General features: G+C 40.6%; 1 protein-coding gene across 1 annotated transcript; it reads right to left on the reverse strand.

Annotated features, from left to right (window-relative positions):
* Window positions 1-1,806: 1,806 nt before the first annotated feature.
* On the reverse strand, window positions 1,807-14,232 carry LOC120517570 (receptor-type tyrosine-protein phosphatase eta-like). Its single transcript, XM_039739976.1, has 4 exons — window positions 13,977-14,232; window positions 10,913-11,164; window positions 2,783-2,865; window positions 1,807-2,554 (listed from the first exon to the last, which is right to left on the reverse strand). Exons 1-4 carry the CDS (start codon window positions 14,065-14,067, stop codon window positions 2,489-2,491), a joined length of 492 nt encoding a protein of 163 aa, XP_039595910.1. The 5' UTR covers window positions 14,068-14,232; the 3' UTR covers window positions 1,807-2,488.
* Window positions 14,233-17,165: the final 2,933 nt, after the last annotated feature.

Genomic DNA, 17,165 nt, shown 5'->3' on the forward strand with positions numbered 1-17,165 from the left:
TTGAAAACATACACAAACACTGAAGTCTTCTAATTTCTCAAAGGAATAAGCCACATACTTAAGGATGCCAGCTGGGATTAAGTAGCGGTGCATTTATGGCTCAAAGCACTTCGTCACACAAAAAGCTGTGGGAATTAGCAAATGAACAAACTACCAAGACATGGAGTTGAATTAAAAACAGAACTTTTAAAACAACCCTGATAAGACATCTGAACTAACCAACAAGCACTATGGGCTGAATGGTCTCGTTACGCTGACTGAGCTGCCCCTACACTTTAAGTTGTTGGATGGCAGTGAGTAAGTAAATCCTCTGAAGATTGTGCACCGTAGATGGCAGCCGCTGTGGGTCGTCGTTCTTCCCCTGTTAATACAACACACTACAAAGCTTTTTTTAGGGGTTCAAGATAAGTAGTGGATGGGCCACCAGCATCTGCAGGTACGTGAGATACGTTAGTGAAGATGAGTTTTACAGTCGCTTGACATGCTGACTACTTTACAAAACAACAATTTCTTTGTGAATTAAAGTTTTTGTCAACCCGAGTTTGTCTGTCACACTGAATGCAGGCATCAAAACTGACTGCACGTTGTTGGCATTGTGCTCGTTAATCCCAAAAAGTACACTGAGAAGGTTTTAGGAAACGTTGGTGTAATGTCTCCTAAAGTATTAATGAATTGTTAAACATGTGGGCCTCAGGGACATCTTCAGGGGTCTGGTAAGGCAGGCAGTACCAGCCCGAGTGGAGAGGTGGCACTGTTACTCACAGCATCTCCTTTTGTGTCCGCAGTTCAGAAGCTGACCAGTTGGATGACAAGTGACCAGTTCTATGTGAGGTAGAATGCCCAGAGGGGACTGGGTGGTCTCATGGTCTGGAATCCCTGCAGACTTCATTTTTTTTCTCCGGCCGTCTGGAGTTTTTTTTTTTTGTTTTGTTTTTTCTGTCCTTCCTGGCCATCGGACCTTACTCTTATTCTATGTTAATTAATGTTGACTTATTTCATTTTCTTATTGTGTCTTATTTTTCTATTCTTCATTATGTAAAGCACTTTGAGCTACTGTTTGTATGAAAATGTGCTATAGAAATAAATGTTGTTGTTGTTGTTCCCACTTCCACAGTGAAGCCCCAGCTCTTTCAGGGCACTGGTGTAAAAACTGCGGGGTCACTGGCTGTAGAAATTCAATAGGGATCCTGATGTGGAGAAGGATGGAGCAGCTCCTCGCCATTTTCTTAGCACCACTGAGTGTTTTTTTGTTTATCTATTTCTCCATCACTGATAATTGAACAGGGATTACTGTCTGGTACCCAAACCTTCTACTGCCTAACGATTGTTCTTCTTACAGTCTACTAACCCCATCTTATTTCTGTGACATGCCAGTCTATCACTGCCACATCACACTTCTTTAATTCATTCTGTATTAATGATGGCTGGCACACTGGTCAGTACTGCTACCTCATGAGTCTGCAGCTTCAGTTTACTTGGCAGTCCTCTTGGTGTCTCTGTGAGTCTGAATGTCATTGATTGACGGTTCTACATTTGTCACCATGTGTGCCACATGTCCCTTTGGCACGTATCTGGTTCCATAGAAAAGCTCAGGAAACAGATGGATGGACCCCCATTAACATAAACAGAATATGCCTACAGTCCAAATTATTGCTAATTTTGGTGTTTTTATAACTGTATTATGTTAATAAAAATGACACAGAATATATTTTCTTCATATTTTTTCATTTTTCTGATCTAGTTTCTGAGGACTTAGTGTCAGGTGCTGAACACCATTTCAGCCCAATAAAAATGCAAAACACAAGATGAGAAGAAAAAGATTTATTAAAATATTATTAATCATGAAATTTTCCCAAACTCATCATTTAATACTGCAGAAAAGGAAAAATCGAGTTAATTTATGTCATCACGAGGGTGAGCTTAGTCACATCACTACAAAATGTGAGGGACTTCACCCATTTATTCTTGATTGTAGTGATTGTTTGTAAAAAGAGAAAATGTGAAAGGTCTTCCAGAAAGCAGTTGGACAAACTCTTCTAGCTGTCAAAGACAATTATAAGGCATAAAAAAAGAAATCAGAAAACCATCAGAGCCCAACATGCCAACACTCTCTTGAATCGAGGCTCCAGTCTCAGATGGCTCTGCAAGTTGGAAGATTAAGTTGGGAGATTTGGAAAGTTTGTGCTTCATTCACACCGTTAATTATAGCTGTTGGCACGGCCAGTGCTGTTCAGCTCCTGAAGGCTCCACAAACCAGAAGAGACGAGATGTTCCACACAACATCTGAGAATGATTAACCATCGTGTTACAGTGAAGTAGTTCTTAATGGTCAGAAGTATGTAGAAGTAAGGTCCATCCAGAGCACGTTTTAAATTTCTCAGTTTGTCACACTTTCTAGATTTTGTGACATTAAAGGAAGCAAAGCAGGACATGAACATTAGCACCATGTGTGCCGTAGGCCTCAAAGAGACCCCAGAGAGTTTGTAGTTTACTCTTCGGTCCAGGATGCAGAAAAGGAGTTTTTATCAAATTCACCCTGAAGAACTGTGTTTATCTAGGAGAAATCAGGACAAACATTTATTTAACATTATAAATATATTTTAGATTAAAAGAATAGAGGAATATGTTTGATTATAATTAAAAATGGTAGTATGCGATTTAATACCAAATGGAGAAGAACAAACAAAAATACTTTTAGGTCAATCGTATGCCCAGTGACCACAACAGGACAAAGCCGATGACTGCTCACAAAATGTTTAAAACATCACAAGAAAACACAAACCTTCTGAAGAATCAGATTTTTCTTTTGTGCATCCAATCCATCCAAGCTGAGAATTGAAAGTCGATATCTCAAAGACACACCAGCTGCAAACGCAAAAGGGTGAAGTGGGCATTAGAGCTTAAAGTGAACCATTTCTAGTTTCAAACCTGAGGGACACATAAAAATACAACAACACTCAGCGCCCTTTCCTGCTTACTCTCATAACCTTAAAATATGCCCTGATGGAGCAGCTGACATCACAATATGCCACCCTCTGTTGTCATGGAGGGGCACCACAGACAGAAAGTACTCAAAAGAGGAGAGCTTAACGATGAAGAGAAAGCAAACTCCAGTTCATCAAGACAATCGACGTCACCCAGCATTGTCAGATACAAAGTAGGGACTGTCATGGAAGGGACACACACACACACACACACACACACACACACACACACGTCATCTCATCATCGTCCATTGATGTTAGGTAGAATGCCTAGAGGGGGCTGGGTGGTCTCGTGGCCTCAGACCCCGTACAGATTTTTTTTTTTTCTCTAGCCGTCTGGAGTTTTTTTTTTTTCTGTCCTCCCTGGCCATCGGACCTTACTTTTATTCTATTTTAATTAGTGTTCCCTAATTATAATTCTGATTTATTTTGTCTCTCTTTTCTCTTTCTTCATCATTTAAAGCACTTTGAGCCCTGACATTTGTATGAAAATGTGTTCTAAAAATAAACGTTATTGTTGTTGTTTAACGTCTTCAGTTAATTTAACCTGCATAAAAACCTGAGCACTCAGGTCAAACCCAACAAGACCCTGGAGAACACAAATTAAAGAACGTGCAGGCCGAGATCTGTGGCCAGCCTTCTTGAGTTATTACGCAGTAGACCAACACATCCCCTAAACTGGCGGCCAAGAAAATAAAACTGGTAACCTGATAAAACGTCTCCCAATGTCCCTTTAAACTTTGGGCGGCCACCCTCTGCAGCCCTGGGGCCTCATGTATAAACGGTGCGTACGCACAGAAATATTGCGTAAGAACTTTTCCACGTTCAAATCGCGATGTATAAAACCTACACTTGTCGTATATCCACGCACTTTTCCACGGTACCTCATACCTTGTCGTACGCAAGTTCTCCGCTCGGTTTTGCAGACTGGCGGCACCCAGCGTCAAAGCAGTGCTACTGTTCCTGTGTGGTTACTCCTTATTTTCCTGACGCGGCTTTATAAATACACAGAAACTAACCGCATATTGTTTATTAGTGTAATGCATCTGATTGTAATTAACTCGTAACAATATAATGGTCCAGGGAACAGCCATAGTATTCCAAATACCATAACTGCTTTAGCGTTGTTACTCTCACTTCTTCTACTCCGTCTTCTTTCAGCTCCTCCCGTTAGGAGTTGCCACAGCGGATCATCTTTTTCCATATTCCTCTCACTACACGACTCTGAGTATTTATATCACTGTATCTGAGTGTGAATCACAGCAGCAGCTGATCGGAAAGAGAATTATCAGTATACAGCTTTAAGGACACGCTGTCTCAGCCACGGCAAAACGTTTTAAAGCCTTTCCTGTACAGACCTTGCGGTTCAGAAACAGTTTAATCCCAAGAACTATAAACGCACTCAATCAAGCGCTCCTTGTAGAACTGTTAGGACTTATAAGTACAATCACCTCACTGTAAACTTGCACTACAGTTATAATATCGCACAACCTGAGCCACTTTATAAAGCGCGTATTTACATATGATGACGAGATCATTTATAAGGTGAAATGCAGCAAAATATGTTTGTTAAATTATACAGATAAAACTTTAACTTCATTTAAATAATCTATATTCTTCCTGGTAGTGTCGCTAAGGATAGAATAATTAAACATGTACTACGACGATATTTCAATATTCTTTAAACGTTTTGAAGAATCGGCGCTAAGCTTACAGATGGCTTAACTTCTATTACAGAGCTGACTGTATGGCGATCGGTTACTTGGGGAAAGAAAAGCAAGGACTCTTGGGGCGGCTACGCCAATATATATTGAATATAAAACAGAAAGATAAAATAAAAACACAGCAAAAAATGCAGCGACAAATTTCGGCAAAAGTTAAATGCTTGTGTCATGAGCACGAGGCGGCTATGCAGTGTCTGCAACGGACGTGGCCATCCACTGTGCATGACATTGGCGGGCGAAGGAGCCACCGATTCTTCCTCTGCCCAGTGCCACCACAAGCCTAGAGCCGCCCCTGAGTACTGCTGCAATAAATTATTTAATCGAAGTGAAAAACATCTATACTAATAAACGGCAAAGCCCTCACTGACTCACTCACTGACTGACTGACTCATCACTAATTCTCCAACTTCCCGTGTAGGCTGAAATTTGGTAGGTTCATTCCTTACAGCTTCCTTACAAAAGATGGGCAGGTTTCATATCGAAATTCTACGCATAATGGTCATAACTGGAAGCTGTTTTTCTCCATTTACTGTAATGGAGATGAGCTTGAAACCCGTGGGGGCGGAGTTTCATGTGACATCATCATGCATGCCACGTAATCACGCAGTACGTAGAAAACCAGGAAGAGCCCCAAAAAGCGCTGAAGAAAACATGCATTATATAATTGAGAAGGCAGCGAAACAATAAGAAGCGAGCGAGTGACATATACAACCATATTCATGAGTTCTGCTACTTCGGAAACAAAGCACGATGTAAACCTACACTTTAAATTAAGTTCATAGACAGGCTGTCGCTGGCGTTTGTAATTTAGTGCCTGCCCATATAAGGCCGTCCGTCAGCGGCAATCCAATAGCAAACTGCCACGGGTAAATATTCACGGGTGAAGGACTGTGCTTATGGAGAGGAAGATGAGATGGTCAGGGTGGTGTTTGACACAAACTCAGCGAAACTGCGAGAGAAAGTTTTAAGTGCCAGGACTAAGGTAACATTAAATACAGCCATGGACATAGCACGAGATGGCACCAGCACAGCTGGGAACCTTCGATGCATGTACACCGAGTGGCTCACGTGAACTGGCGCAGTGCACAGATAAAAAGCAACAGTTCCAAAGAGCTGAACAAAACCGAATTACACAATTGAAAAGGCAGCAAAAAATATGAAGCGTCTGATACAAGCATATTCATAAATCCAGCTACTGCGGAAACAAAGCACACGGTGGAAAAAGTCAATGTCCCGCTAAAGGAAGACAGTGTAAAAAAAACCCGTGCATGCAGTGTGTCAGGTCTCAGATAAAGAAGAAGACGAGCTGTTTATTGATGCAGTAAGAAACGAATCGATGAATGAAACCTGTCATCTTTACAACGATTGACAAACACGGAATGTAACTTGAACACAACACATCCTACAAATACGAACCTGATTGAAAGAAATAATGATAATCAAATCCTTGATGACAGCAACACTCAGTAACACTCACAAAACAAATACTGTATATTGACAGTCATGTTACGTTATTTTTAAAATGTTCCCTTTTCTTTTCTAGCTTTTTAACACACTACTTCTCGCTGCGATCATGCGGGTATATATATATATGTATATATATATCCCGAACTACATACTCGAATAATGGATACTTTATTCGCCATCAATGATTGTTTTGGTAAAGCCATACTCAGTGTATTCATTAGATGAGCGGTAAAAAGTAAGAGCGAGGGAGGATGACTTATTGAGGCATGCAGGCTGTAGTGCGCGTCAACTCTATCTGAATTGCGCGATCACATTTGAAAAAATATATCTTTTCAAGTTCTATTTAGTCCATATGTGTCAAACTCAAGGGCCGGGCCACATCCGGCCAGTGTAATTATATCCGCCCGAGATCATTTTATATACTGTATTATTGTTATTAATGGCCCGGGTATATGAAGCGCTGGTAACACAATAAACTACAGATCCCATAATGCAATGCAACGCTTCAGCTGCCTTGCCGAACACTTACCACGTTAATCAAGTCTAGCTTATGATGCTGCAAGTTATTGTGAAGCTAGCTCACACGATGCTGGAGAGAAAAGTTGATTCTGAAAATAGAGCCTTTAAAAACCGATGGGAGGCTGAGTATATGTTTACTGAACCCGTGTGTCTCATTTGTGGAGCTAATGTGGCTGTAATTACAGAATTTAATCTAAGACGGCACTATGAGACAAAATACAGGGTAACCTGAATGCAATGCAGAAGATACAGAAAGCAGAAGAATTAAATAAGAATCTGACACTTCAGCGGACGTTTTAACCCGTGCACAATCACAAAGTGATTTCAAGTGAAGCTGCTTTTATGGGAGACACAAATGCACCAGTGCAACCCTGTTGCCAAGTAATGTTAAACCAAGTTGTCACTACGGTGTTCCCAAATACGCACTTTGCTGATAAACTGAGCGCACTGAGTTTGCACGGCGCTTTGGTGACTTTGAAGAACAAAAAAAGTCCGTCTACATGCGGCTCGAACCTTGTGCATGTTTGGTAGCACATATCTGTGTGAGAAGCTCTTCTCAGTGATAAAGACTAACAAAACAGCACACAGGAGTCGCCTCACTGATGAGCACCTGCAATCCATCCTGAGAATCTCCACAACACAGAACCTCACACCAAACAGAAACGAACTTGTGGCCAAAAAAAGATGCCAGGCGTCCAGCTCTAAAATGACATATGAGCAAAGACAACTGAATGATTTGATTTGTTATTGCTGAAAAGAACACATTTTATTTATATTTCCAGGTTTTGTTATGCAGCATGTTCATATTTGAATTTGTATAATTTTGACAGGATATATTTTTATGGAGAGCAAAATATTATAAGTTTTGAGTTGATTTATTCAGGAATAATATTCCTGTCTGTTTTTACCATTCCTACCAAAGATATTTCTGTCGACTAAATAAAAATTCCTTCTATTTAAAATTTAAATAGAACTTGAACAAATACGATAGTTCATAATATCCACGCAGACTTGCACGTAAGAGCGGGAGTTTTAACAAGCAGCGTATTGCACTGATACGAAATAGCTGTGTGTGTATATATGTAGATATGTATGTATATGTATATATATGTATTTGTGTGTATATATGTGTGTGTATGTATGTATGTGTGTATGCATATGTATGTGTATATATGTAGATATATATATGTGTATGTATATATGTGTATATATGTGTATATGTATAGATATGTATAAATATATGTTTATGTGTGTGTGTGTAAATAAATAAATATATATATATACAGTATGAGAACAACACTCATCACTCACAACAGTGACAAAACAATTACATTGACAATCAGGTTACATTATTTTCAAAATGTTTCCTTTTCTTTTTCATTGCTTCTTTAACACACTACTTCTCCGCTGCGAAGCGCGGGTGTTTTGCTAGTTGTATAATAAAACTTACAAACATTTTAAACAATCAGTCTGTTTATAGTGCCAGCTATAATAGCGAGGACAATGTAAATAGTAAGGTGGAAAGATTTAATACTAAAGTGAGAGCTGCTGTTGACATAGTTGTACCTGAAAAGACAGTGAAAAAATCTTCTAGCATTGTTATACCATTGAAGACCCAAAGAGTGTCTGATTTAAAGAGAACATGCCGTAGAGCTGAGCGTCAATGGAGGAAGACTAAACTTACTATCCACCATGAAATATTAAAAGTCAAAATAACAGAATACAATCACACTGTCCGTCTTGAGAGACGCTGCTATTTCTCAAGATTATAAATAACAATGTTAGTAATCCCAGAGTCTTATTTTCTACAATCGATCGCCTACTAAACCAGGTAACTCAAAGGAATGCCCCCTAAGTACTTCCAGTGAAACCTGTGAGGCTATCGCTGTATTTTTCAATCAAAAAATTAATGATATTAGAAATAACATAGTATATCCCTCCAACACTAAGGATCCTCCTAAACCCCAGCATCCTGTTATAAACAAATTAAACTCTTTCACTAGGATAGATTTACCTGATTTACAAAATATAATATCTCAATTAAAACCCTCCACCTGCGTCCTTGACCCAATACCAACAAATTATTTCAAAGTATCAGGCGTGCTAATTGATAATGTTCTTGACATAGTAAATTTGTCACTAGATACGGGGGTCTTCCCAGACTGTCTTAAGACTGCTGTAGTTAAACCCCTACTTAAGAAACATAATCTTGACCCTCAGCTCTTGAAAATTTTAGACCCATCTCTAACCTGCCTTCTTAAGTAAAGTTCTAGAGAAGGCAGTCATTATGCAGTTAAATGACCACCTCAATAAACATGCTATTCTTGATAAATTTCAGTCGGGTTTTAGAACAAATCACAGCACAGAAACTGCACTCGTTAAAGTAGTAAATGACTTGCGGTGAATGCAGACAGAGGCCATTTATCTGTTCTCATCCTCTTAGATCTGAGTGCTGCATTTGACACCATTGATCACAACATTCTTAGAAATCGCCTTAGTCAATGGGTGGGCCTCTCTGGCAGTGTCTTAAATTGGTTTGAATCCTACCTGACAGGGAGAAAAATTTTTGTTAGTTGTGGGAATTACAACTCGAAGACACATGATATCCAATATGGTGTTCCACAAGGCTCTATCCTGGGTCCGCTGCTCTTCTCAATCTACATGCTTCCGTTAGGTCAGATTATCTCAGGGCACAACGTGAGCTACCACAGCTATGCTGATGACACACAGCTGTACTTATCAATAGCACCTGATGACCCTGATTCTATTGATTCACTAACACAATGTCTGACTTGTATCTCAGAATGGATGAATAGTAATTTTCTCCAGTTAAATAAAGAGAAACTGAAATCTTAGTGATCAGCAATAATGGATACAATGAGGCTATTAGAAATAAACTGGATACATTAGGATTAAAAGTCAAGACGGAGGTAAAAAGCTTAGGGGTGATTGTTGACTGTAATCTGAATTTTAAATCACATATTAATCAGATCATTAGGACAGCATTTTTCACTTAAGAAACATAAGTAAAGTTAGACCTCTTATATCACTGAAAGATGCTGAGAAATTAGTTCACGCTTTGTTTTCAGTCGACTAGATTACTGTAATGCACTCCTCTCAGGACTACCCAAAAAGACATAAATCGTTTGCAACTAGTGCAGAATGCAGCTGCTAGAATCCTAACTAGGAAAAAAAATCGAACACATTTCTCCAGTTTTGATGTCACTACACTGGTTACCTGTGTCATTCAGGATTGACTTTAAAATTCTGCTTATGGTTTATAAAGCCTTAAATAATCTCGCCCATCTTATATATCGGAATGTCTGACACCTTATATTCCAAATCGTAACCTCAGATCCTCAAATGAGTGTCTCCTTAGAATTCCAAGAACAAAACTTAAAAGAAGTGGTGAGGCGGCCTTCTGCTGTTATGCACCTAAAATCTGGAATAGCCTGCCAATAGGAATTCACCAGGCTGATACAGTAGAGCACTTTAAAACACTGCTGAAAACACATTACTTTAACATGGCCTTTTTATAACTTAATTTTAATCTTAATTTAACTTAATCCTGATACTCTGTATGTTCAATCTCCTCAAAATAACTATTCATGGTGGCTCTAAAATCCGTACTGACCCCTACTCTCTTTTCTGTTTCTTTTTCCGGTTTCTTTGTTGTGGTGGCCTTCGCCACCACCACCTACTCAAAGCTTCATGATGCTCCAACAATGATGGATGGATTAAAAGGCAGAAGTCTACGTGACCATCATCATCATCAAGCCCTTCCGTGAGAATCCTAAATCCAAAGAGGACTGTTTCATTTATGTTATGTAGAATGCCCAGAGGGACTGGTCAGGGGTCTCATGGTCTGGAATCCCTACAGATTTTATTTTTCTCCAGCCATCTGGAGTTTTTTTTGTTTTTCTGTCCCCCCTGGCCATTGAACCTTACTCTTATTCGATGTTAATTAATGTTGATTTATTTTGTTTTATAATTGTGTCTTTCATTTTTCTATTCTTTAATATGTAAAGCACTTTGAGCTACTGTTTGTATGAAAATGTGCTATAGAAATAAATGTTGTTGTTGTTGTTGTTTGCTACACTGAGAGTTGTTTGATAACAAAAGCTTTCACTCATTCACAAAATATTCTAAAAATTCTCTATAGAGCCCCAAATAAAACACTTAGAACATTTTAAAAATGTAAAAGGCAGAAACACTCACTTGTTGACAACGAGATTGATGTGGCGTCCCCTTTGGTCCCATCTTCTGTCACTGCTGTGACAGAGATCGTGTACTGGCTCAGCGGTACAAGTCCCGTCACGTTCACATACGACGTGTTAACCGTCATGGGGTTCAGATTTCCTCCAATTACGATGCTGTAGTTGGAAGTGTTGCCACTGGGCAGAGTCCACGAAAGGAGAGCCGTAGTTGACGTTGTACTATTAACACGTAGTCCGGTCACAGCTGCAGGTTCTGCAGAAAGAGAGGACACACAAGATGAAGGAAACATTGTCTTTGAACCCCGTGATGATTGTCTGAAGACAGGAAGCACATCTTTACACAAAGAGATGTGGAAATATGAAATAAACTGCCGAGACGTGGAGTTAAAGCAGAAAACTTGAGCTGAACAGACGGGCAACAAATGGACTGAATGTTCTCCCCTTGTTTGTCAGATTTTTTGTGTTCTTATACAGTATAAGTAGACTTGGAGTTCCACCATCTTAAAATCCTAAATGCAGCAGAATGAAAAAACACAGAGCTGTGAAGTTTGACAAAAAAATGAAATATGCATTAGACTGTCACACAGAAGGGAGACACTTTCAGATTTGACATCTCTTTGTGAAGTTCATATGTGCACATTGCTGTTATAAGACAAATTTAAATGTTCATCTGACAGCAGACAATGTTGTACCCGGCTAGCTGACGGTCCATTAGCACTGTCTGTGTCCTCACAGGCTCGGGTCAAGTTTGTGTCTCCTCCTCACGTCGTCGTTATGATATCTGGGCATTTTTCACAAGCACTTATGGCAGCTAACACATCCAGTTGTTAGAAGACACAAAGAAAAATGCAAAACTGTGCCAAGTCACTTGAAGGTAAAGCCAGCTTTCCTGCAGGGCACACTGACTCAACTATCTATCTATCTATCTATCTATCTATCTATCTATCTATCTATCTATCTATCTATCTATCTATCTATCTATTATATAGTGCCTTTCACTATATCTATCTATCTATCTATCTATCTATCTATCTATCTATCTATCTATCTATCTATCTATCTATCTATCTATCTATCTATCTATTATATAGTGCCTTTCACTCTTTCTATCTATCTATCTATCTATCTATCTATCTATCTATCTATCTATCTATCCCATGTTACATTTTTTCCAGACTGGGCTTATCTAATAAGATATTGTAATAAAGATGGCATGCAATGCTTCCCTGATCCAAGGACCCTGATTCAGCTCCTCTCTTGCTCGATGTGTGTGTGAGACTCTGCTCTGGTGCTCCAGTCTTCCTCCTGCATCTCAAAGTGATGTCTGTTTGTCTTACTGGAGACTCCAAGTTGGCCCCAATGTCCCCATCCAGGCCTGGGTTCTGCTTTGGGCCTGACACTGCATGGATGGCCACCAAACCTTTGGACTTTAAGCTGCCTTAAGCTGATTCAGTAACTGAAACAGCAGCACTGGCAAACTGGGGCAAACGTCCACCATCATTTATACCAGGATGGTTTCAAATGGTCATCCATATATTCCTCAACTGCACCCCCTTTCTCTGATTCTGGTGCTGGGGACTACCTGGTAGTATCAAGCACAGGGCAGGAATCAACCTTGAATCACTTTGATATCTTCACCTGAAAAATCTCAGAATGTTTGTCAACAGAAGTTGAAAGGTAAGCAGTTATTTCAGACAGAGAAGGCAGAAATGTTGAAGTCAGGTGCTTCAACTACCTATTGTCACCTGGGAGTGGTGATGTGTTGTATGTTGAGTAGCACTTGCAAGTGAGAGTTGCACTGGTCTCAGTACATGGGACAATGGGGACGCTATAAACACTGTCATGCATGTGTGTCTGTGAATCACCCTCCTGTCTCATCCTGGGTAAGCATTCCCACCCAGGGCCGATAGGGGGTATGGTCACCAACAGTATCGTCTCTTTCTTTCCCCAAAGTCGGAAGAAGACGCCTACTGAGGGCAATTGACTTTGCCCCTTCCATTCAGAGGAATATAAAGGCAAGATGCTCACATAAGGTTGCTTCTCATTCTGGACCCCCAGTCATGAGAGAAGGAACTTCAAACCAGAACAGAACCACAAACGATTCCCTGCAGTTTATGTTTTGTTATTGCGCCATTGTTATTTAAAGTCTCGGTTTGTTATTTAAAGCACCCCAACATTACTCCAGTCCAGTTCTAGTATCTCACATGACAGCAACACATAATGGATGGCTGCTAATTTCATTTGCTCTCACAGCTTCCATCTGGTGGTTAAAACCATTCAGGCGTGTTGGTATAAATTACATAAGAAATCAAGGCACTCTAATGGCATTTATGTTCAAGTGGACCCTCTAAATGTTTGGTCTCTAAAGCTTAGTTTTAATTTCAAGCTCAACACATCTAAAACCAGCACACACACTAAGAAATCTCAACAAGATGCTCTCAAACCTGCTTAATCCAGTCACAGAGGGGGGCAGCAAAGTGGGAACCAACCCTGGATGGGACACAACTTCACCATGAAGTTTACACAACAACCAGGGGGCCAATGCAAAATTAGCCATTAATTCAAGCAGACTCATTTAACCACCGGCAGATCTCGGCTTGGGATTTGTACCCACATCATTGGACAATCAATGTCACCCACATTTGCAAATGCCCAGGCATTTCAAAGGGCCCTGATGTCGATGACAAGGTGGCATGTCAGGGTACAGAAGAATAGTTGAAAACAAATCACGGCCAGGATGGCGCTGCTCAAAGGGGCACAGTGATCCTCTTTAAGGTTCAGCTGAGTTTGTTTTGTTGAATGAAGGTCTGATACGCTGAACCTGCTACTGGTAGCTAAAGGGTCAAAAAATCAAGTGAGAATTTTAAAGTGAGAGAAGCAAGGAAGGATTCAGAATAAAACTGCAGGCTTTTCAGCTGACCTAAACGTCAGTCTGAGGTGCAAAATGTTTGGGAATGGCCTGCAGTGATGTCAGCCTATGAATAGTTTGTTGAACATTGTGGACACGACTGAACCTCAAGCATTTCCTAAAATTCTAAGACTCTCATAAAAAATAAAAGTCTTACTTGTAAAAACAACAAGAGTCGCTGCACTTCCTTCAGTAATGCCATCTTGAGCCACCGTCACCACTTGGACTGTGTAGCGACTACCCGCCATCAGTCCGGTTAGAAGGACGAGTTCAGATTGTACCGTCAAGTAGGAGACGAAGGCTCCTGTGGCTGTCACAATGTAACTGGTAGCATTTCCGAGGGGTCGACTCCAGGTAAGTAAAATTGATTGTGTAGTAATCACCTCTGCTGTCAAATTTACGACAATTCCAGGTTCTGTAAGGAATCAAAAAGGCGGGCAAGTTCACTTGTTAGCTAAACTGTATAGAGTAGGACAAGGACACCATTCTTTTATGATAATCATGAAACTCAGCTGCCTCTTGTTACACTTCATGATTAACTACTCAACTGGTAATTAATTCAGTTTAAACATTGTGAGTACAATATGGGATGGATTTGTCATCCCAACCCAGATGGGTGGTGGTTCCTTGCCTAGGTGGAAGATGGTAATGGAAGAACTGAGCTGGACTGACATCCTGACCAGGATGGGTTCTGGTTCTTTATTGGGACAGGATACCTGCACGGGAGAACAGAAGGTGTCTGTGGACTGGGATTGTGTTCCCCAGCACACATGGTGGCAGCACCCCACGGTTGAGTGTAACAGTCCTATTGTGGGACAGACCTATTAGGGTTCCTGGGGACTGCAAGGGTAGCCTTGTCCCTTCTTTGAGGGACTTCTGCATGATCCAGAAGGTGCAATGCTGTTTTACTGGAAGTACGCTCGAGTCCAGCATAAAAGAGCGAGTCTTCTCCTACATAGTAGTTAAAATTGTGAGGAGGTCGAGGAGACTACATGGGAGGAGAGGAAGGAGGAAACAGAAAGTCTTTTATTGTGTTGTATTTCCTGGGAAGAGGGTTCAGAACTCTGTAGAGGTATTGTGTTTATCTAGTTTTCTCTTGAGGTTTGGGGTGCAGTTTTGCCCCCTGGTGGTCACAACATAGATTTTGAGCCACTTTACCGTTTTGTATTCTGTTGTGAAGGTTTTTCGTTTTGACAAAGCTTTCATTGATAGGGGCTGACACAGGATGTGAAGGTATAAATAGGATGGTGGCTTCACCAGGGTTCCTCCCTTGATGTATGTACTTCATTAATTACTAAACAATGAGAGAGAGTAAGAGAGAGACTGAATGTTGGGCCGGGTTCGTCATTTCATATCATACACCAGACTCTCATGCTCCTTCTCTCTTTTTATTGTAATTGTAGCACGGCTGACTGAGGACTCTGAGGTGTGAGCTGCGAGGAAAGCTGAGCCAAGCAACAGGATGCTAAAGGGTGACAGCGTTAACGATTTTCAAAGGAATCAGTGCAGTGGATCTCGGCGGTTACTTAGAAATGAGTCCATCACCAAAAACATGGTAACACGGTTAACACATGCATTGAGTGACAAAGTTGTGAGGTGTGCAGTATGACTGTTGGGATCTTCAAAACTCCTGTTGATGTCATTTTGAAGGAATTAGGAGAATAAGATTGGTGAACTTGCTGGACTGAATGGCCTATTCCTGTTAAAATCTTTCTTGTGTTCTTCTCATGGTCAGGAGGTTGAAAGTGGCAAACAAAATGAAAGAACTACAGGGAGATTCACTCGAAAGAGGCCCCAATTATTCAGTTGTAACTTCCATTAGGATGAAGCAATCTGAACCAAAAAAAATGCTATATACATTGACGTATGATGATTGCATAACATACGATACTAGAAGTGGTTTCCATTTTATGCCAGAAACTTTTCGACGTGGCGCTCCATATGCCTGAACGTATCGGCAAGCGTCTCCGGGGAATAGCCACAATTTCAGGTTGGAAATTTCCCTCAAATCTTCCTCAGTGCAAGGCTTGTTCCGATAGTCTTTTCCTTTGAGCAAACCCCAAAGGAAGAAGTCTGGTGGTGTAAGATCCGGCGACCGTGGTGGCCAAAGCCCCTTTGAAATTACCCTGTTGACGAAGAAGGACTCAATTTCTGCCATGCTACTTGCTGATGTGTGACACGTTGCTCCATCTTGCTGGAAGTAACCTTCTGTTAACTCACGATCATCCAGTTGATTCTGACATCGCTTAAACAAATTGGTGACCCAATAGGTTTGCACCATGAAGATGAGCTGCTCAATACTGAACACCAATATCCTGATGAGAGGTCGAGTGACTGAGTGAAGGGAGACAGGTGGGATGTGCCCAGAAGTTGCAAACAGAGGCTAAACGTCGTGACAGCTGTCTGGCACCTACCTCATCACTCCGACGCAGGGGCATCCCAGCTTGTTGGAAGCTCCATATACTGAGGAGCACATTGCACGTTGTTTCATTTCAGATTGCTTCATCCTAGCAAGAGTTATTACAGAATATTTGGGGCCTCTTTCGAGGGAATCTCCCTGTACTTGAGCAAACAGTTCACTGCGAACCTACATACAGCACATGAGGTTTCCAGTACAATTATGACAGAAGAATGATGTACCTGAAGAAAACTAGACTCGGCATCTTCTCAGAGGTGTGAGATTATTGTGAAATGTGCCATCAACTCATTCAGCTCTCACCTTTACCGCCTCACAAACTTTGAAGATATGAGATGGCAGAATGCCGTGGTCTTTTTTTGTCAATCATTCCTAAACAGCTGAGACTCAAATTAGCTTGAGAAAAGACACGAAACAAACTATTGACTGGGAGCCAAACTGTTCAAAGTTTCTAGGTGACCACAATCTCATCAAAGAAAATAATGAGAAGCAATCTGAGCAAAGGCCTAAGAGAAAGAGGAAGCCAAAGTGATAATGAAATAATGACCTATGATTTTAGTGGGCTGCATCAATAATCAGTGATCTGTCCTTGCTATGGTCAGGCCAGGCCTCCTCTCAAGTTTAAGTCACTTCTTTTTGTCATTTACTTTCATTATTACTCATTGCTTTCCATTGTATTTTGTACTGTTCTGTTCATGTATCATTTGTCTCTTAATTTTATTCTGCTTATCTATTATGTACTATCTATGTGTACTTTACAATTCTCTTATGTCCTCTGATCACTAAACTTAGAAGCAGAGAACTTGTGACCCTCTTTGCGGTTAACTTCAACACACTGCTTTGATTTTCTCAGTTTCCGTAACTGGGTCTTTGTTCACACATCTTTGTCAAGGCGCTTCACAGGTCAATTCCAGGGACAGCGTGCTGTGG

This window comes from Polypterus senegalus, chromosome 1 (genome assembly GCF_016835505.1).
Source record: "Polypterus senegalus isolate Bchr_013 chromosome 1, ASM1683550v1, whole genome shotgun sequence".
In the NCBI taxonomy this organism is placed as follows: domain Eukaryota; kingdom Metazoa; phylum Chordata; class Cladistia; order Polypteriformes; family Polypteridae; genus Polypterus; species Polypterus senegalus.